This window comes from Psammomys obesus, unplaced genomic scaffold (assembly GCF_907164565.1).
Source record: "Psammomys obesus unplaced genomic scaffold, mPsaObe1.curated_primary_1811, whole genome shotgun sequence".
In the NCBI taxonomy this organism is placed as follows: Eukaryota; Metazoa; Chordata; class Mammalia; order Rodentia; family Muridae; genus Psammomys; species Psammomys obesus.
The window spans coordinates 4,170,895-4,193,386 of NW_026596244.1; the positions used below are offsets into that span (position 1 = coordinate 4,170,895).

At 39.2% G+C, this 22,492-nt stretch overlaps 1 protein-coding gene across 2 annotated transcripts in view; it reads left to right on the forward strand.

The window, feature by feature from the left end:
* The window catches only part of Serpini1 (serpin family I member 1), a 90,071-nt gene that overhangs the window by 62,434 nt on the left and 5,145 nt on the right, over window positions 1–22,492 (forward strand). For both annotated transcript variants that reach the window (XM_055596692.1, XM_055596691.1), the window contains exon 6: window positions 9,140–9,237. In XM_055596692.1, the coding sequence (XP_055452667.1) occupies window positions 9,140–9,237 (98 nt within the window). The remainder of the gene's footprint in view (window positions 1–9,139; window positions 9,238–22,492) is intronic.

Consider the following 22,492-nt stretch of genomic DNA (forward strand, 5'->3'; position numbering starts at 1 on the left):
CACAAAGTTGTGAACAATTTAACCCATGTTAAAACTCATCCAATGATTATTTTAATCATGGATTTAATATTTTTCACCCAAGAAATTCTTTTTTTTATGATACAACAAATTCAATGCAGTGTTAATACTTCTGTTAATAAATTCCATAAACTCAGTGTCAAGTCTCCAGCAGCTTAAGTTCTATGAAGGCATGAAGTTACTTAGGGGCATCTTAGCAGAATTCTAAATGAGTTCTTAAGAAATATTATATATTCTAACTCATCCACATTCACTAGAAAATGTGTCCTCCAGGTCATGTCCACTGAGAAATGCGATGTGGCGGCAGAAGAAAATTAAATTTTCATTTTCTAAGAGTTATTCTTCAATTATGAAATAGTTGAGCTCACTTGCTCTTACTAATGTCAGTTACTGAACTAGGCTCAGCTAATTACCAAATCTCATTACCACGTATTCTCCTTATGGATAATGCTAAAATAGGAAGAGCAAATGACTCAGTGAGGTAAACTTGCTTTTTCTTTTGTAAAAGTGACTGTGTTGAAACAGGTGTACGCTGTAGTAATCAATGGCAAAGCTCTTCCACATTTGGTAGAATTAGAAGCATTTGACAAAAGTAGCATCTTCATTGCCCCTGTGTGAGCAGAGGTAAAAGATGCTTCTATTCACTAGATTGTAGGTTTACTCAAGGATCAGGTTTTAATTTCTCATAGTTTTCATGTGGAGAACTATTCTAAAAAGCAAGCTTGCATTTCTGTAATTACATTTTTGGCCTATCAGACAGGTACTTTTAATTTTACTCATACTAAAGTTTATATGGACAGTATAAAATACCAACCATCCTCAGGGGACGTAGAGTAGAAGGCTAAGGCTGTGGCCATGATAGAGTGCTAGCTAAGAATCCCGGAAGCTCTGGGTTATATTCCTAGCACTGCATAGATCGGCCATGGTGGCACACACTTTTAAGCCTATAACTGCAGGGGGAGCCAGGGGGTCAGAAGTTCAAGGTCATCTTCAGCTACATACTAAGATTGAGGCCAGAGATCCGTAGAAAATTTGGAAACGTGTGCAGTCAGAAAGACCTCAGTTACTAGCCTAATTTTCCGTGCCATGAATATGAATAATAGAGCAAGTGGCTTAGTTTGGTTTTAAACTTCATTTTTTATCTTTCTTTTTAATTGTCTTTTCTGTTTGTTTGTTTGTTTGTTTGTTTGTAGCCTAGATCAAACAATACTTTATTTAAGGTTGTCTGACATCATGATAAGAAACTGGACAGGATAAGCAAAATGTGTTTGAGAGGCTGATAGTAATAGATAGATACATTAGTAGTCTGTACTAAGAAGAAAGAGTTGATGTTTAAATGGTAAATATTTTCCATTGCTTGCAAGGAAAAAAAATAGACAGTAATAGAAAACTGGAGAAAACTAAAAGTTTTTCTTTAACCTTTTATAAAAATATTAGAAAAAGCTAGATATTAGATATTTGAACTAATACAGGTTTTCCTATTCCAGATATTTCAAATATTAAAATAAATATGATACGGAACAATTCTATTTTCATAATAAATGTTCATTTTACGGTATAAACAATTATACAAGTCTAATTTAAGTGAAGCTATACTAAATTTCATTATTTGGATTAGTATCTTCGATATATAAAGGTTTGTCTTTTCATCTTTTCATGAAATATTAACCTGCCAAAATTATGTTTCCCCAATCACTCCTTATCATATCTGAGTGTTTTAATAGTTATTTCCTTCTAATTCGTACAATGTCAGAGTTTTGATATTGCAATGTGTAGCGGATGGTTTGACTTGTCCTATTAATGCTGTAGCCTGTAGCCCAGTAATTTATATGCAGCATGTGTACAGCAAAAGGCAGCATCAGAAAAACGACAAACATTCTTCCTGACATATTTTTGTATTTTGTTATAAAAGTATTAAACATGTTTTATTTATTTTTTATTATTATCATTTATTACACTTTAATCAACTTGTATCCTGGCTGTGGCCCACTCCCTCCCAATCCCACCCTCCCTCCCTCTTTTTCCTCTATGTCCCTCCCCTAGTCCATAGGGGAGGTCCTCCTACCCTCCTATTTGACCCGAGCCTATCAGGTCTCATCAGGACTGGCTGCATTGTCTTCCTCTGTGGCCTGGCAAGGCTGCTCCCCTCAGGAGGAGGTGATCCCAGAGAACCTGTCACTGAGTCCATGTCAGAGAAAGCCCCTGCTCCCCGTACTAGGTGCCCCACTTGGAGACTGAGTCTATGGGCTACATCTTAGCCAGGGTTTAGTTCCTCTCCAAGCATTGTCCTTGGTTGGAGTATCATTCTACTCAGGCCCCCCAGGGCTCAGTTTTTTGTTTGTTTGTTTGTTTTGGTTATGTTGGTCTCCTTTCAGAGCTCCTGTCCCCTACAGATCTTTCTATCTCCCCCTTCTTTTTAAATTTATTTTTAATATTAATTACAGTTTATTCATTTTGTATCCCAGCTGTAGCCACATCCCTCATTCCCTCCCGATCCAACCCTCTCTCCTTCTTTTCCTCCCATGCCCCTCTCCAAGTCCACTGATAGGGGAGGTCCTCCTCCCCTTCCATCTGACCCTAGCCTATCAGGTCTTATCAGGACTGGCTACATTGTCCTCCTCTGTGGCCTGGCAAGGGGGAGATGGTCATCTCCTTACTTTCATGACATTACCTGTACTCTGCCCAAAATTAAGCTATGAGTCTCAGCCTCTGCTTCAGTAGAGTATTCCAGAGGCTGTCTATGGTAGGCTCCTGTCCTGTTCCCTGTTTTCTCCTGCTTCCAATGTTTATCATGTTTGTCCTTTTGAATGAGGATTGAGCATCTTCCCTAGGGTCTTCCTTGTTGTTAGCTTTCTTAGGAGCATAGATTTTAGTATGTTTATCCTATATTACACGGCTAATATACACTCATGAATGAGTATATATTATATGTGTCTTTCTGCTTCTGGGTTACCTCACTCAAGATAATCTTTTCTAGTTTCTACCATTTGCCTGCAAATTTCATGATTTCCTTGATTTTAAAAGCTGAGTAGTATTCCATTGTGTAAATGTACCACACATTCTGTATCCATTCCTTAATTGAGGGACATCTGGGTTGTTTCCAGCTTCTGGCTATTATGAATAGAGCTGCTAAAAACATGTTTAAGCAAATGTCCTTGTTGTTTAGTTGAGCATATTTTAGATATATGCCTAGGAGTGGTATAGCTGGATCTTGAGGTAGCACTATTCCTAATTCTCTGAGAAAGCACCAGATTGATTTCCAAAGTGGTTGTACAAGTTTACATTCCCACCAGCAATGGAGGAGGGTTCCTCTTTCTCCACATCCCTCCAGCATGTGTTGTCACTTGAGTTTTTGATCTTAGCCATTCTGATAGGTGTAAGGTGAAATCTCAGGTTGGTTCTGATTTGCATCTCCCTGATGACTAAGAACGTTTAGCATTTCTTTAAATGTTTTTCTGCTATTTGATATTCTTCTATTGAGAACTCTCTGCTTAGCTCTTTATCCAATTTTTTAATTCGATTACTTGGTTTGTTGGTGTTTAACTTCTTAAGTTCTTTATATATTCTGGATATTAGCCCTCTGTCAGATATAGGGTTGGTGAAGATCTTTTTCCAGTCTGTAGGCTGATGTTTTGTTCTGATGACAGCGTCCTTTGCTTTACAGAAGCTTTTCAGTTTCATTAAGTCCCTTTTATTGATTGTTGATCTTAGAGCCTGGGCTATTGGTATTCTGTTTAGAAAGTCATCTCCTGGGCCAATGAGTTCAAGGCTCTTCCCCACTTTTTCTTCTAACAGATTTAATGTCTCTGATTTTATGTTGAGGTCTTTGATCCACTGAGACTTTAGTTTTGTTCAGTGATTAATATGAATCTATTGCATTTTCCTACATGTAGACATCCAAGTAGATCAGCACTGTTTGTTGAAGATACTATCTTTTTTCCATTGTATTTTTTTGGCTTCTTTGTTAAAAATCAAGTAGGTGTGTGGGTTTATTTCTGGGTCTTCTATTCGATTCCATTGATCCACCATGTTTCTATGCCAGTGACATGCAGTTTTTATTATTATTGCTCTGTAGTACAGCTTGAGGTCAGCAATGGCGATACCTCCAGAATATCTGTTACTGTACAGGATTGTTTTTAGCAATTCTGGGTTTTTTGTTTTTCCATATGTAATTGAGAATTATTCTTTCAAGTTCTGTAAAGAATTGTGTTGGTATCTTGATGGGAATTGCAATGAAAATGTAGATTGCTTTTGGCAGGATGACCATTTTCACTATGTTAATCCTACTCATCTATGAGTATGGAGTTCTTTCCATCTTCTCATATCTTCTTCAGTTTCTTTCTTCAGGGGCTTAAAGTTTTTTTTTTTTATACATGTCTTTCACATGCTTGGTTAGAGTCACAGAAATGTACTTTATGTTATTTGAGGCTATGGCAAAGGGTGTTGATTCTCTAATTTCTTTCTCGGCCCTTTTGTCTTTCGTACACAGGAGGGCTACTGATTTTTTTTTTTTGAGTTAATTTTGTATCCAGCCACTTTGCTGAAGGTATTTATCAGCTGAAGGAGTTCCTCTGGTTGAATTTTTGGGGTCACTCATGTGTACTATCATATCATCTGCAAATAGTGATACTTTTACTTCTTCTTTTCTGATTTGTATCCCCTTGATCTCCTTTAGTTATCTTATTGCTCTAGCTAAGACTTCAAGTACTATGATGAAGAGATATGGAGAGAGTGAGCAGCTTTGCCTTGTCCCTGATTTCAAGGGAATGATTTAAGTTTCTCTCCGTTTAGTTTCATGTTGGCCATAGGCTTGCTGTATATCGCCTTTACTATGTTCAGATATGTGCCTTGTATCCCTGAGCTCTCCAAGACTTTAAACATGAATGGGTGTTGGATTTTGTCAAATGCTTTTTCAGCATCTAAGGAGATGATCATGTGTTTCCCCCCCACTTCTGTTAGTTTTTATGGTGGATTACATTGATGGACTTCTGTATATTGAACCATCCCTGCATGCCTGGGATGAACCTACTTGGTCATGGTGGATTATATCTTATTAAATTAAAAAGTTCAGGCATGTTGATTTCATATTTCCTACTAGAGTGACTAATAATATGACTCATTGATTTATAGAGAGATTCTCTATTAATCAAAAAGCTTTACAATAGAAACCATTTATGTAAAGTTAAGATTTTGTTTATGGATATGATGATTAATGTTTTATTTCTGTTTACAAAGCTGATGCACTTTTTTTTATTATTTTGTGAATAATAACTCGAATCCCTTTAAAATAAAATTTCATTTTTATTTTTAAATGCTCTAATGTAATTATAAAAACTTAAAGCATTGAACACATAATATTTACCTACTTTTCATTGATAAGTAACTTTTTGTAATATGAAAACATGCTTATTTATTTGTGGGTATCAAGTAAGATCACATGATATTTTTAAGTAAGAGATTTAAAATGGAGTTGAAATGCTTATTTTATTAATTGTACAGTTAAATTTGTCACTTGTTTTACCCTGCGTATGGTAGGTGGGGGACAGAGAGGCAGTATCAATGGACTAGATCGGAGAAAGAGAAAAAGAGAGAAAGAGAACCTGAATAAATATGCAATGAATCATTGAAAAATCATGAATACTACTTAATGCATCACAATATTTTGAAAATTACTTATTTAATGCTTTGAAATGTTTTTATGTTTATTGTGTATGTGTTTGCATATATGAGTGTATGTGTGTATGTGTGTGTGTGTGTGTGCAAGTCTGTGTGTGTATTTATTTGTATGTGAGTGTGCATGTGTGAGTGTGTGTGTGTCAGGTTGCTGGCAGGTGCCTTTACTCACTGAGCCATTTCACCAGGCCGCATTTACAAATTTTACCAAGTACTGAATGAAACCTCACCTCAACAGCCCTTTAAACTTTCATGTATCATAGTTGTGTGTCCATAGCAAATATTTTTTACTAATGAATTTAAGTCCTAATATGTTATGTTGTTCTCTTTGATCCTTCCTCCTTTTACTGAAAAAATATTTTTTTATTTTATTTTTTATTTTTTATTTTTTTATTTTATTTTTCTTTTTAGTTACATTTTGTTAACTCTGTGTCCCAGCTGTATCCCGCTCCCTCATTCCCTCCCCAATCCCACACTCCCTCCCTGGTCTCCTCCCTGCCCCTTTCCAAGTCCACTGATAGGGGAGGACCTCCTCCCCTTTCATCTGACCTTGTTTTATCAGGTATCTTCAGGGCTGGCTGCAAAGTCCTCCTCTGTGGCCTAACAGACTGCTCCTCCCCCGGGGGGGGGGGGGTCAAACAGCCTGCCCTTGAGATCCTATTAGAAATAGTCTGTGTTCGCCTTACTTTGGAAAACTACTTGGTTACTGAGCTACCACGGGCCACATCCGAGCAGAAGTTCTAGGTTATATCCATAGATGGTCCTTGGTTGAGTGTCAGTCTCAGAAAAGACCCTGTGCCCAGATAGAGCTCCTATCCTTTCCATATCATACTAACTTCCCTTCTTTCATATGATTCCCTGCACTCTGCCGAGGGTTTGGTTATGAGTCTTAGTGTCTGCTTTGAAACACTGCTAGGTAGAGTCTTTCAGAAGCCTTTTGTGGTAGACTCCTGTCATAAGTTCAATGCACATCCCATTTGTCTTTCTAAATGAGGATTAATCACCTTCGCCTGTGTCCACTTTCTTGATTATCTTCTTTAGGTGTGTAGATTTCATTATGTTTATCATATCTTGTAGGTCTATATAAGCGAGTATATACCCAGTTTGTCTTTCTCCTTTTGGGATACTTCACTCAGAATGATCTTTTCTAGATCCCACCACTTGCCTGCAAATTTCATGATTTCCTCCTTTTTGATTGCTGAGTAGTATTCCATTGTGTAAAAATACCACAATTTCTGTATCCATTCCTCCGTTGATGGACATCTGGGTTGTTTCCAAGTTCTGGCTATTACAAATAAAGCTGCTACGAACATGGTTGAACAAATGTCCTTGCTGTGTACTTGAGCAAATTTTGGGTATATACCTAGGAGTGGTATAGCTGGGTCTTGAGGTAGCACTACTCCTAGTTGTCTGAGAAAGCGCCAGATTGACTTCCAAAGTGGTTGAACCAGTTTACATTCCCACCAGCAATGGAGGAGGGTTCCCTTTTCTCCACAACCTCTCCAGCATGTGCTATCATTTGAGTTTTTCATCTTGGCCATTCTGATGGGTGTAAGGTGAAATCTCAGGGTCGTTTTGATTTGCATTTCCCTAATGGCTAATGAGGTTGAGCATTTCTTTAAGTGTTTCTCTGCCATTCGATGTTCCTCTTTTGAGAATTCTCTGTTTAGCTCTGTTCCCCATTTTTTAAGTGGATTACTTGGTTTGTTGCTTTTCTGCTTCTTTAGTTCTTTATATATACTTGCTCTGCAATGTATATGTGGCAGGCGCTAGTGATGATCGCAGCGCAATTTCTGGCATTAACTGCCTTAACTCCTCAATTAGACCCACAGAGCAGGAACTTCAATGTTCCAAGTGCCCCTCTGTTTCCCAAAGTGGGTATATGGGTGGGAGGGGGTTCGATGCCTGGCTTCTGTTTTAGAAGGACCCAGGATCAGTGGAGCTGCAGATTCTCAAGGGTGCACTCACTTACAGGCAGGTCACTTGACAGAGATTGGCGTATCTGGGCTCTCTGCTCTCTGGTTTGGCCCTGCTTCTTTGATGTGCTCCGCCAGTTCCGTGTTGCTGTCACTGCCAGGTTATGAGGTCTTGCTGCAGCTGGAGATTTCAGGGTGGTCACGTCAGTGGGAATCGGGGTAACCAGCCTTTCTGTTCTCTGGTTTGGCCCTGGTTAGTCTTAAACTGGAGGGCTGATGTGCCCCGCCAGCTCAGTGCTGCTCCGCCGCCAGGTTAGAAAGTCCCGCTGTAACTGGAGACTGGGTTGCTAGTCCAGATGCTTTCTGGGAAGTCCTGGGGTCTCTTCACTGTGCTCTCCAAGCTTCGGAGGCCCAGCGCCTGGTGTGTCTAGCTTGTATGGCGTTTCTGTCTGGTTTTGGTGAGTATATAGCGTATTCTCTGTCACTGTGGGATTGGGCGGGTCGTACTGTCAGTGATGGTGCTCCTGCGGAGCTAGTATGGCGTCTAGCAGACTCGGGCCCTGGGAGGATGGTGCAGCTGCCGCACGTGAATCTGGGGCTCCGAGACACAGTACTGCTGGCCTTTGCAGATAAAGGGCTTGGGGCTCCGCCTCAGGGGCTGCAGGCCCCAGGCAGTTAGGTCTGCGCTGAGAAAGGCGAGTCTGAGAAAGGCGAGTCCACTGTGCCAAGGAGGAGGGAGGTCTGGGGGAAGGGAGTGCCCAGAGATCAAAGGATCATTTCTCACCTTCCCCAAACAAGTCCCTGGGTGACTGGAGACCAAGGTTTTCACCTCCTGCGATGTTCCCTGTTGTTTAGAAAGTCTCTCCGTTGTTTCCCTGGCTTCAGAAGTTCTTCCACTCATCAACTCAGAACTTTATCTCTTCCACAGCTCGGAAACTGTGTGTGCTAGTCGTCATCTTGGCCGAAAAAATATTTTATACATTATATTCTGATTGTGTTTTGCCCTCCCCAAATTATTCCTAAATGCTCTTCATTTCTCCATCTATATAACTCCACCCTTTTTCTCTCTAAAAGTCAAACAAAACCAAGAAGCTCTCTCCTCTTTCTATCATCTACCTACAGAAACCTCAGAAATCAAAATATATAAGTCAGAGACATATAATAAAAAAGAATTTTTTAAGCAAAACAATGTGAGACAAAAAGTCTACAAAAATACCATCGAATTCAAGTTTCTTTTGTGTTGACCATGACCTGCATAGGTTCAAGCCTGATGGGGTCCCACAGTGAAGAAGGAGAATAGACACTGATCCCACACCTATCCATGACACTCTATGTAATTGGCACCATCTTGCAAAAGAAAAATTTTCATAAGCACACTCACATACTTCTTTCAGTCAAAAGTCAGTTTTAGCATAATTTATTCACTTTATATTAAATATATATACTTTTGTCATCATCATACTTCGCATTTTATTCTTGTTCCAGGTAAGAATCTGCTTTAATGAAATATTTTCTTCCCATATCTTCTCCAGGTTCACAGTGGAACAGGAAATTGATTTAAAAGATATTTTGAAAGCCCTTGGGGTCACTGAAATTTTCATCAAAGATGCAAATTTGACTGCCATGTCAGGTAAGAAATATCAATTAAAATATTATTCATAAAAAGCTCCTCAAAATAATGATGCTGTCATTCATGTCTTATGAATTTCACATATATGCTTATTACTTATCAAATAAATAAAACAAAAAGATATTTTTACTTATATAAGCAAAACTATAGATACAGGTATAGCATTCCATGTTGCCTGATGTGAGCCTTCTTAGTAGATTGCTTTCTAGAACACTTTGTACATCTTCAAATTCTGCATCCCACCTGATAAAATAGCTTATGGAATAGATAATCAATGAATCTGCTGACTGAATATGTAAATATACCCTACCGGAATAAGTCATGTCAGAAAGATGAATGACCACTTCCTGCTGTGAGGAACAGACCAAAGACTCTTTTAAACAGAATAAAGATTACCCAGTGAGATGCTGTTAAAATTTTCCCCGACTCTTCAGTAAAAATAATGTTTTTAAAAAAGTAATTTTAAGGTATACTAGGAAAGAAACCTAGTTGAATTATTAGAGGATAAAGCTAAAATGTTAGTACCATTAAAACAGTTATAATCTTTGAACAATTTTGGATAAAGTTTTAAGTGATTAACCCCAAGAAATTTATGATTGATAAAGGCAACAATAAGGTTAAGACTAAATAAATAAGTTACCATAATCATGATATTCTAATTTTTATTTGGACAACAGAAAAATACAATCCATTTTTTATACGAGAAGACAAATACAAATTAAGAAAAGAGAAGCTAAAGCGGTAAGGCCTCTTTATAGCCACTGTAGTTGAACCTAGTACTCCAACTAGTGTATGAGGTTGTGGGATCTGCCTCCTCAGTTCCTGTATTAAGGAAAGAATAATTTCGTCTGAATAAGCCACTTACATGAAATCACAGCTTCCGTGCATGTGCTGAATTCTGGAAAGACATTCTCCACTTCTGAAACTGCTTACCCAGATTCATGTTTGAATTATACTCTTATGACCATGTACTTTTGGGAGGGGAAGAGAGAGAATGAAATATAGAGTTCAAGAAATCCTAATACTGAACCTCCCGGAATTGGGATAGCGGGGGCCATTTTAAAGCATCACTCAGCCTCTTCAGTGAGCTGAGACTGATATATTCCTGATGTTTTTGGCAATGTAACTTCTCATTCAGGAAGCTTGACTCCCTAAGCACCAACAGAGATTCTCTTAGAGCCTACTGTATAGATGACCCTGTCTACACGAGCGAGATGTATTTTTCTTTAGTAATGCCTTCAGGGCTTATGTCCCAGTTCCTAGAGCTGTGAGCATCTCCTTGGCAAAGTCAGGAAAGCCAGACTGGTGGAGATGCGAAAGATCATACGGTATCTTTGTACCTGAGTCAGGAATATATTCATAGCTGAAGCATAGCATAAAATCCTAATGCTGTCTTCCTTATAAATTTAGAACATTGATCTTACTTTATTGGCTGAGTTCCCACTAGATAATTACATTCTACTTTCCTCACAGTAATTCCTCACTGTCTCCCAAGCATCCAGGCAGATCTTTTACCCAAATACAACACCTGCAGCCACTCGGTCCTGAGGGGTTAGCTCTGCTAGGGCAAGTCAATCACTGTGGCCAGTGTGACATAATTTTAGACATGTTTAGGTTCATAAGGTAATATCTCATTGTGTTTGCTTTCACAGCGACAGTTAACCATAGCTGTTTTCTTCTTCTCTCTCTCCTTTTTTTTTGCTTTTATAATTTTTTATTTATTATTTCTCAAAATTTATTCATTTTTTTATCTCAGCTGTGGCCCCCTCCCTCATCTCATCCTATTCCTACCCTCCCTTCCACTTCCCCCCCATGCCCTTCCCCTAGTCCAGTGATAGGGGAGGTCCTCCTTCCCTCCTATCTGACCCTAGCCTAACAGTCATCAGGACTGGCTGCATTGTCTTCCTCTATGGTCTGGCAAGGCTGATTCCCCTACGGGATGGTGATCAAAGAGCCAGCCACTGAGTTCATGTCAGAGACAACTCCTGCTCCCTTTACTAGGGAACCTACTTTAGAGACTAAAGATTCTACTGATCAAAGTATCAAAGCTGAGGCTGAGACTCATGGCCAAACTTTGGGCAGAGTGTGTGGAATTTTATGAAAGAAGGGGGAAATAGAAAGACTAGTAGGGGACCAAAAAGGAGGCCAACAGAGCCAAAAAACTAGGCCCTGGGGCCCTGCAGAGACTGATACCCCAACCAAGGACCATGCATGGAGAGGACCGAAAACTCTTGCTCAGATGTAGCCATAGCTGTTTTCGATGAATCAAATGGCTTGAGGATTTGTATTAAGACTAAAATCTTCCAGAGAAGTGTTTTTTTTTAACATATTTAAGGTTCATTTTATTAATAACTATTTATTATACAGTCTTTTAAATAACCAGTAATTTTAAGTATTTTTCCTTTATTATTATTGTTATAATTATTGTTTACAATTTATTCACTTTGTATCCAGGTTGCAGTCCCCTCAGTCCATCTCCTGTTAGACCCCCTGCTCAGATGTAGCCCATAGACAGCTCAGTCTCCATGTGGGTTCCCTAGTAAGGAAAGAAGAGGTAGTTTCTGACATGAAGTTAGTTGCCTACTCCTTGATCAGTTCTCCCTGTTGGTGTGACCTAGGCAGCCCACAGAGGAAGAGGACCCAGGCAGTCCTGATGGGATCTGACAGGCTAGGGTCAGCCAGTAAGAGAGCAGGTCCTCCCCTATCAGTGGACTAGGGAAGAGGGATAGAGGAGGAGTTAGGAGGAGATGAGGGAGGGGGCTACAAACAGGATCCAGAGTTTTTAATAGTCTGTATGCAATGTGTCTAGTCATTTGATCAAATCTATTAGACAGAGTTGGAACACGGTGTTTGGTGAAGTGTAAAATGGGTTGAGAGAAGGAGGGAATCCGGCTGTTTGGGTCCATCTTATACACTATAGTTTTTGGGAAGCCAGGACTCGACATCTTTTTTTTTTTCCACTTTTGAAAAATTTAGTTATATTTTTAAAAATTACAGTTTATTCACTTTGTATCCCCACTGTAGCCCCTCCTTCATCCCCTCCCAAACCTACCTTGCCTCCCTCAACTCCTCCAATGCCTCTCCCCAAGTCCACTGATAGGAGAGATCCTCCTCCCCTTCTATCTGACCCTAGCCTATCTCATCAGGACTGACTGCATTGTCTTCCTCTGTGGCCTGGTTAGGCTGCTCCCTGCCCCCTCAGGGGGAGCTGACCAAAGAGTCAGCCACTGAGTTCATAGACCTGGACACCTTCAACACCACCCTATTTAGGCTTTAGGGGTGCTTGAATGGAACTGAAGAAAAATCTCTCACAATTTGCAATGTGATAATTGTTTGATTATTAAATTAGTAGTTTGATAAAACAGTAGTAGTTCTAGCATGCCAGCACCCAAGTAATCTCGCTTTCTTCCTCCCTCTTTCACTTCCCCCTCCCTCCTTTTCTCTTCCCTTTCCCTTTCCCTTTCCCTCTTTCCTTCATTAAGTTGTAAACCATTCATTTGTTTGCCTCTGCTTCTTCTAATTTTAGTGTGGTTTCTTGGCTTTGTTTATTTGGGTACTAATATATTCTGCTTTACATGTTTCAAATCCTTTTTAGATGACTACTTTTTCATCTTTCCAAATAACATGAAAACCTAGATTACCAGAGATTGTATAATTCTTAGTGACCATCACAAGGATTCAATAAAAATATTTGTGTGTGTCTAGTTAATAACTTCTACTTTCTTAAGGTTTGGGGGTGTCCATGATATATAATGTAAGTGATATTTCATGCTGTACCTATTATTTTCATAAAGCAGCTGCTAGTGAGGCAAATGTGTAAGAAAAGTACCATGTTATAAATTTAAGAAAATCTTACCTGACCCAAATAAAAGATCACAGGTTTTAAAACTTTTATTTGTTAATGTTTGCTTGTAAGGGTGTACGGCTTGACAGTCAGTTTGTGTACTGCATTGGCGCACTGCTCACCAAGGCCAGAAGAAGGCGGCAGATCTTCTGGGACTGAAGCTGTAGGAAGTTGTTAGCTTCTATAGAGTTGTGGAAAGTTGTTGCTAGGAATCAAACCTGGAAACTTTGGAAAAGTAGCCAGAGCTCCTCAGCACTCATCCAGGTTTCTGGCTCCAAAGTATGGAGGGCTTCTCTCTTATGGAGAGAAAGACAGAGCAGTCTAATTTAATATAAGAAAACCCGAGAGAAATGTTTTATCAGAACAGTCGTTCTCAAAAGGTCAAGTTTCTTTTTCACCTCAAACCCAGGGAAGAATCAGCAGCAGCTCAAGGCCTTCCTCTCTATCATAATGGGAAGTGGTTCTAGTCTTAAATTATAAGCTGGTGATGCCTCCGAGCATCTATAGCACACAGCACAGGCTCCCACACTGACTAACTCCCTGATCCTAAATGTTATCAGTGACCAGAGGACGAGAAATCACGGATTAGAGAAAACAATGTGAGAACAAAGAAGAAAATAAACCAAAAAGGCAAATGAGACCCCTTGTAAAACACAGAAAAGAATAAGTACAGAAGTCTTTGGATATGATTAGAAATATATATTTGAGTGCTGAGAATATTTCTGAGCAATTTAGAAATGACTAGTCTAGAATGACAGCTCTAGAATATAGATAGATATTCCTAGGTGAAGGAGGAATCTTCATTTCTTTGTTGTTTTTAACACTGTACATGTGTGTTTATGGTATTGATAAGCATTCACATGTGAATATGTGGAAACCAAAAGAAGAACTTGGGAGTCCTCCTCTTTGACTCTCCATCCTCTTGAGAAAGGATCTCTTACTGAATCTAAACATTGTCATTTCAACTAGACTGGCTGCCTAGCAAGTCTCTTAGAGCTTGGGTGCTAGGTGTATTGTGCCACAGCTGGCTATTTTACATGAGAACTGTAGATCAGAACGTGGTCCCCATGACTCTATGGCATGCACTTTACCCATAGTGCCATCTGTGCAGCCCAGAATTTTTATTTCTTACAGATCTTGGTAATGTTTGGAATGTTACCTTGTATATGTGTTACTGTGTCAACAAAATTTTATTTAATGTTTAAGAAAACTAATTGTGTTAATAGTAGAATTAATCTGTAAAATTAAAAGCATTCAAAGAACCATCCATCACTGTTGTAAAAATGCAAGATTCCCAAATTATGTATGGAAAAGAAAACAAACTACCTGCATCATCTCCTTTTGCTTCAAGAGAAACTGAGTGACTTGAAATCCTCTGCTAAGACCTCTCAGCCGAGGCTTTTTCATTTTCATCCCTTTGAAGCCACTCTTGTTTGGATGCTTATTACAGCTGTCTTGGGCTGCTTCAATACTCTGCTAAATGGTTTCCAATCTCTCCCCCAATCTAATCTGTTGTATCTTCCACTGCCAAGATTAATCACCTTAACACTCACTCTCAGATCACTGCAGGACCAGCTCAAAGCTGCCTTGGCTTTGTGGGTCAGGATTGCCTGTTCTACAGAAACTGAGAATACCTGCCTCTCCAGTTCAGTCCTCTGCTTAGCTTGCTCGGCATCTCCTACTGCCCCTGATCCTCACATCTGCGAAATCCCTTCTATTTGAATTGAACCTCACCTGCAGACAGCCCAAACTTCTTCACGCCACTAAGATCACATCAATTAAAAGCAATCACTCATTAAGTCCCTGAAATTTTGTGTTCCTCTTTGTTGTACATCACACATCCTAGTTCATATTTATGTTATTTATGCATCTAATATCCCAGCTAGAATGTAAATGTCCCAAAGATTGATTCTGATGCATGTTTCCTCAATGCCCCTCACTCTGACTTGCTCAGTACTCACTGAATGGAGACGTGAAGGAGGTATACTGTTCAATATTTCTTATGTTGGCTTCATCTCAATTTGATACCAATTGCCTCTGATGCTAAATTCCATTAACATAAAACACAGGAAAGACTCATACAATAAACATGGAAAGCACAGTACCAAGAATCATTTTCTTCTCAGGTTTACAATGTCCACCTATTTGCAGCAAGGATCCTCACATAGAGGAGGGCTATTTTTATAATCGAAAGGAATGACATTTGGATTAATAGGTAATCTTCTTGGATGGTATAAAGGGCAAGAAAAAGACTACTAAATCCTTCAGCACAAAGTACATGCTTTAATAAAGAAGCTAATAAAATAAAGGACTTAAAAAGATAAGTGAAAGGCATATTCAGGTCAAATGCAGTTCTGTAGATTGATGCTGGCCCAGCTCCTGTATCCTTCCCCATGTTGCTCTTTCTCCTTGTTCTGTAAGCAACAAGACTTGTTCCTCTTTCATTGTCACAACTCTGCTTGTATGCCTACTTTCTTGCCTGATTATTGTAAAAGTGAATTTGATCATTCTGCCCCTAGGTATTTGCTTGTTTAAATTCTCCCTTCGCTGGTATCTTATAAACTCAGAGCAAAGGTATGTCGTTTTTTTCTGGACAAAGCTTAAGCTCTCTGATGGTCAAAACTCATAGCACAAGACACTTTGTCTGCTGCTCTCCAACGTCTTCATAGTCCATACTCTACTGAGACCTTCAAGTCATTCCTCCTATTTCTCTCACTTTGTAATTGCAAATCCTACGTCAAATGACCTTGCCTCTTTTTTCTTCACTCCTCTGCTTATCCTTCGCAAACTAGCCAGATGTCACCATTGCCTGTCACCTCTCTCTCTTCCTAGGTAGTTTCCTTCACACATGTATCTGTTACCATTTTTCACCTTTCACTTGGACTATATGTATACCCATCTCTGAGCTACAGGCTGTTTCAAAGTTTTGACAATGTGGGAGATGTCACTCTGACTTCATAGATCAGCATGATGCTGGCGTAGGATGGAAGATGAATGAACAAGAGCAATGGATGCTCCCTAGACTTGTATGAGGCTAATTCTATGTAGATGGGGGTTTTCTGTAACCCGTGTTTTCCACCCACACCTTTGTTCTCAAAGATAATGACGCTGGAACATAAATATATTTACAAAATTCTAGGCCAATATAGCTAGAAATATTCTCTGATTTGTTCATATCTAGTATCCTATTTATCCTCTTCTAAGTTATGCCATGTTGTTGGCTACTTCTGCTCAGTTTCATGTGTCTGTCCTCAGTGTCCTGGGGTGAATCCCTGCCCCCCTACAGAACTCCCTCCAATTTCCTGCCATAGCTGTAGGCCAATAATCAGTTTATTGAGAGGGGAAAAAATCCATACAGTTTGCAAGAGATTGTGCCTACATGGTTTCCTGCTCTCAACTCTATTTCCATACTCATGTCACTGGGACTTCTTTGGGTCCCTTCCTAAGGATTCTCAGTTTGAATCTGTCTGTGCACTAGTTTTCATCTGCATCTTCAGAGCTTCTGCTGGCTGATTCCATCATATTCACTAGGCCTTAGGTCCCATTTACCCTCCCATCTTTCCTTACCTAACACTCTTCCAAGTAGATTCTCCCCTACCCCTGTCACCTACCAACACACTGTCTTACTTTGTTTTCTAATGCATATTAACCACATCTATAAATCACGGTCATTTATAGATTTGCTTTATTAGTGTTCTTTTATTTATGTCCGCCTGCCTTTATAAGAAAGTAGCTGTAAAGTGTTCATAGTATGTCTAGTGTTTACAGTAGGTACAAAATACATGAATAAACAAATATGTGAATAGTTTCTGCTTCTGGAACAAAATCTGAATGGAAACAAACACTGTTATAATCTGAAGTAAGTCAGATTCTGGGAAAGTTTTGTAAAGTGTTATGGGTGGTGCTGAAGCTAAAGATATTAGTGCACAGAGACACTTTTTTTCTAGGATTCTGCTATGATACTTTTTTCATTTTGTTATTTTAATCCTGTCCTTGGTGATGTAGAAGTCTGTTTAAATTAGCTGTATTCAAAAACAGTGCCTCCATGGAACTAGAGACCAACATTTGCCTGATGGCCCCCAACCCTCGCCAGCAGGATATGATTCTCAGATGCTCAGAGCCTTGGTGCCCCACACAATAAGTTGAACGGGGTGCTTGCTCAATAAATATTTGCTCGGCTATTGAATGGATGACTTAGTACTTTGCCCTGCTTTCTTCACAAGAGTTTGGTTTGCTGCCCAGCTACTCTCTGGATACCCTAGAGTTTGCTGGCTTGTTCCCATCTTATCCATTGTAAAGTGTGTGGGTTACAGATGCCTGGAGGAAAGTAGAATGAAGCATTGAACAGTGGGTGCCTGCAGTGACCAGAAAAAAAAGTCTATTTGGGATCCATGTGCAGACATTAAAAACAAAACAATTTTAAAAAGAAATAAAGAAAGAGAGCAACATTTATAGACTATAGAGATACAGTACTTGACACATAATCATAGAAACCCAAGTTCAATTCCTGGAATGTGCATTAAAAAGCCAGGCAGAGCTTGGCTTAGCTCCTTGGCAGAGCTAAGGAGGTAGGCATACAGACAGATGTCTGGGACTCTCTCTAGCCAGTCTAGACAAATGGGTGAGCTCCTGGCCACTGAGAGACCTTGTCTCAGAAAACAAGGTATATGGCTTCTCAGGGATGGCACCCAGGGTTGACCCTGGCATCCATGTGTACACAGATACATCCATACAAACATGTATCTACACACACATATGCATACATTCCTACAAAACAGTATCCATTTGCTTTGATCTACTTGCTGAGAGAACAGCTAATATTTCTCGAATCAGTAAGAAAAAAAATCACAGCAAAAATTTTCCAGTGCTCCTTGTATTCTAATGCATTAGATATCTGAGTGCATGATTGGTACCTGACAGTGTGCAAAATGTAAATGAGATGAATATAAGAAGTGAGATGCAGTCGCTTGTGGCTACCAGTTGTCATGCAATGTCATATGATAAAGTCTAAGCACATGCGTACTGAACCACGAACTTCCCTGTGTTCCCGCATCTTGTTCTATTTCTAAGATTCGGTTGCCACCAACACATGCTTGCTCAAGCCTATTTCGGTCATATTGTTTTCCCCAATGCAATTGTTCGAAGTTTATCCCAAGAGGAAAAATAAGCTTTATTTTCCTTATTGGAAAAAGTTACTATATTCCCAGGATTCCTCATTTGCCCCATTTCTTCCTACGTGTGTGTCTATAGTGATAGATTTTTCTGCAGGCCAAGTGTCAGGAGATATATTTCCATGTGCAGTGACTTAACCTTTGGGTGCCAGTTGGTCATGCTGCAGAAACATGAACACAAGATTCAATCTTTGCTTTGCTGACTTTGAAATACAGACAGTAATGCTGGTCCACTAGACCCCATTATGTTATTTTTAAGCTTGACCCAATTTTTAAGTGTTTTACAGCAGGTAACTTCCGTGCTTTCCCTCTCTTATTGTTCTTTTCTTGGAACATTTACTTGATATTAATATTGTGAGTTTTATTACCAAAGTGAGCCTTATAGGCATAATTATGAGCAGAACTGTGGCCATGCTGTCCATGAATTGTCACACAGTGTTGTCACCCAACAGGCTTACCTTATGAGCGAGTTAATACCTTTCATTATACAATTACCAAATCTTGTGCAGCAGGGTGTGCTGGGCTGTACTGGAAATCACACATCATCAGAATCACCCCCTCTTCTCAGGAGTTTACATGTTGGCCAGCTTTATACCAGAAGCCAAGAGAGCCATTACTTTAAGGAGGGTGGCAGTCCAGGAGGAGACAGACATTAATGCAGGTATAACATATTACAAAGACTTCATAGAATCAGTTTTTGGGTCCATGGGGAAAAAATGGTCAGATCTAATTTGAAGATACAGGAATCAGAGGAAAGCAGGAAAAGTCTCCTAGGGCCTTAGGAGTACAAAGGACGAGGAAGGATCTCAGAGAGCAAAACAGGAGTGAAGAGGGAGCGTTTTTAAACACAGATGACGTTATAGAATATGGAATGAATGAGGAAGAGGCTGCCCTGTGCAGGGGCTCAGATATGTGTCAGTGTGAAATAACCCTGAAGGTGAGGCGACAGGCAGAAGGGCAGAGAGGAGGAGGCCTTCTGAGCTGAGTCCTGGTATCAACTGGTTTGCATTTGCATGAGATCATCCTGCAGAAAGCTTCCCAATGAATAGTGCAGGCTGTGTTCCCATCACCTTACTCTGACATATTGTGACAGCCACTGCAAACGAGTAAACATTCATTTATTTATGCCACTGGGTTTAGTTTAAAATTTTTATTTTTAGCTGACAGAAATGATAGAAAATTGCGTTGTAATGGTATATCATGTAATAGTTCAATACGCATTTGGATCACATAATATTTTAAAATGTTTAAGTTCTAAATTACATTAATTTATTTATTTCGGGAGGGAATGCACACAGCACAGCACATATGAAAAAGTCAGAGAATGAGCTATGAGTCAACTCTCTTCTTCAATCCTGGGGGTTCAACTTGGGTCATCAGGCTTGGTGGGCCAGCACCTTTACCGGCTGAACAGTCTTGCCAACTCTAAAATCCTTAAAAATTGATTTTCCACTTACTATTTTTGTGTGCACATATGTAGGTGTATGTGCCATGACGTGCACGGCATGGCGGTGAACAGCTTCGTGGAGCCACTTTTCTTCTTCAGCCTTTACACAGGTCCCAGGGTGTAAACTCAAGTCTTCAGGATTACGTTGCAATTCTCCTCCACGTAGGCCATTCGGATGGTTCTCGACTCGTGTTGAAATTAGGCTAACCACATCTATCTCCTTAAACATTTATTCACATATGGTAAAAAACAAAACAAAGCAATTAAAAAATTCACAAATGCTTTAGTGTGGTCTTTTGACGTGTACTGCATGTTACCATTCGCAGTTAACAACCCTAACTTCCTACTCTGATTTAACTGCAGTGTGCTGACCATTGATCAACCTTTGCCTATCCCTTCAACACTTGAACAGAGGCCACATGCAAAGGGTCATGCTTTTTTTCAAGCATCAAATGCAGACATTAGGACAGGTCTAAGAGCTGCAGGCAGTTTCCTCTCTGCAAGCTGCAATAGCGAAACTATCATTCAGTAACTTTATATCTTTTGTATCTTTAGAATATTTAAGTGAGGCTTAGCCGGTAAGGTGGGCATCCATTACCCCAAGGTACCCCAAAGGACCCCAAATGACCTACTGTTAACTGACAGAATAAAAAAAAAAGGATCAGAATTTGGAAATAGTTATAAGTTATATGTTTCACAGCTTTTGGATTCATTTGTTTGTTTTTACCAACTAAAGAGGTTTTATTAATCAAATGGTTTTTGTTTCCCCTTTTGTTAAATAAAAACAAAAGAAGTCTTGGAATTTGAGAGACCTGATTATGCTCTATGTTTCACATAAATTTTGGTTGCATTTTATTTTTTGTTTAGTCATCAACTTTTTTTTTCTAAGAAATATATGAGATGGGTTTTTAAACATTGTGATAATTATTACTTATATCAAATGTAACTTAAGGACATGAATCCCTATTGGAAGAATATTCACAGATGCCATTGTTGGTTACCATAGTGATTATTCAAAATAATCAGGTGCTGTTTACCAGACATATCAGAAAATTGGTGAATATTGTTTTCTATGTATAGAAGATAATTATGTGTTTTTGAACACTTAAAATGTGAAACAGGTTGAAGTTAATTATAAGTTATTCAGCAACTGTGAGGTTCTTTTTTCTCTGCACGTATATGAGATTGTGTGTGTGTTCAGGTGTACATGTGTGTTTAGGTACACATCTATACAACTGTATGTGGAGGCCAGAGATTAATATCAGATGCTATCTTCTCCACCCTATTTTTCTGAGAGAGGGTCTCTCACGGACGGGGTGGCCTGGCTGGCCAGGGAGACCCAGTACTCCTGTTTCTCTTTTCCCACCATGCCTGCCTTTTCAAGTGGGTGCTTGGGATCTGAAGTCTCGTTGGTTCTCATATTGTTGTGGCAAGCAGTTTACCATCCTCGCCATCTGCCAAGCCCTTGGATTGTGTCTTCTCCTAATGGTGCTGGACATCAGCAATTTAGCATAGACCTAGAACAGAAGAAGAGGAAAGAACTGCATGGAGCAGAACACACCTAAGTAGCCCATTCTCCTGCTGTCTGTATTTCTCCCTTTTCAAAAGCATTTTATGGTTCTTTTATTTTCTTCTTGGGGAACAATTGAGAACTCCAAGCTGGAGGAAATTTTATAGTGTGCTAGGTCCCCCACAAAAATATATCACAGACTGTGTTACTTCATCTTTCCCAGGGAAGAACTTCCAAGTTGGTTTTCAAATACCTAGTGGTCAGCCTTGAACTCATCTTTATACAAGTAACATTATACAGACCTATTTAAAAAAATATGTTTTATATATATTTATGTATGTTACATGTGAACAACAATTTTAAAATGTCATGAATTTGAAAGAAAAAGGGCAGTACAAGAAAAAATTGGATGGAGGAAAAAAAGGGAAAAATCAATAATGATATAATTGCATTTTAGTTTTTATTAAAAAATCAGAAATTTTTGTTTTCACTGGTTCTACAGCTAAAAGTCCAAACTAAGAGTGTCAACAGGATTGGAATTATATATATAATATTTATCTTTATCTTTTTATTCTCTCATATGTTACATCCAGACTGCAGTTTCTCCTCCTTCTTTCTTCTAGTTACTCCCACCCTTCCCCTGAAATCCACTGCTCCCTTCAAAAATCTGCAGGAAGGCTGACATTTTCTGAGGTCTCCTTCCTTGGCTTATAGATGATAGCGTCTCTATTTATCTTCATATTTACACTAGTTAAGTTTCTCCAGAGACACAGGATATGTGTGTGCACATATGTATATATACATATCCAAATAATATACATTTTATGTGTGTGTTTATAGATAGATAGCTTTACATTTGTATAGGAGATAGTTAGATGGCTAGATTGATGGAGATGATAGATGATAGGTAGATAGATGGATAGTTAATAAATTAATATTTAGAAATTGGATCATATGTTGTATAGACTTAGGAAATAAAAAAAAAATTTACAGAGCAGACCCAAAAGGAAGCTTCATAGTTGAGTCCAAAGCTATCTTCTGGGTAAATTCTTTGTTGCTCAGAAGAGATGTCTTTGTTGTAGTATGGCTCCCTCAGCTGATTCGATGAGGCCCACCCACACTGGGAAAGCAGCCTGTTTTGTTCAAAATCCACTGATTTAAATGTTAAATCTCCTCTAAAAACATGCTCACAGAAGCATCCAGAATGTTTGTTTAAGTTTCTAAGTACTAAAGCTTGGACAAACCGGCACATGAAATTAAACACTCCATCTCCCCTTTTCTCT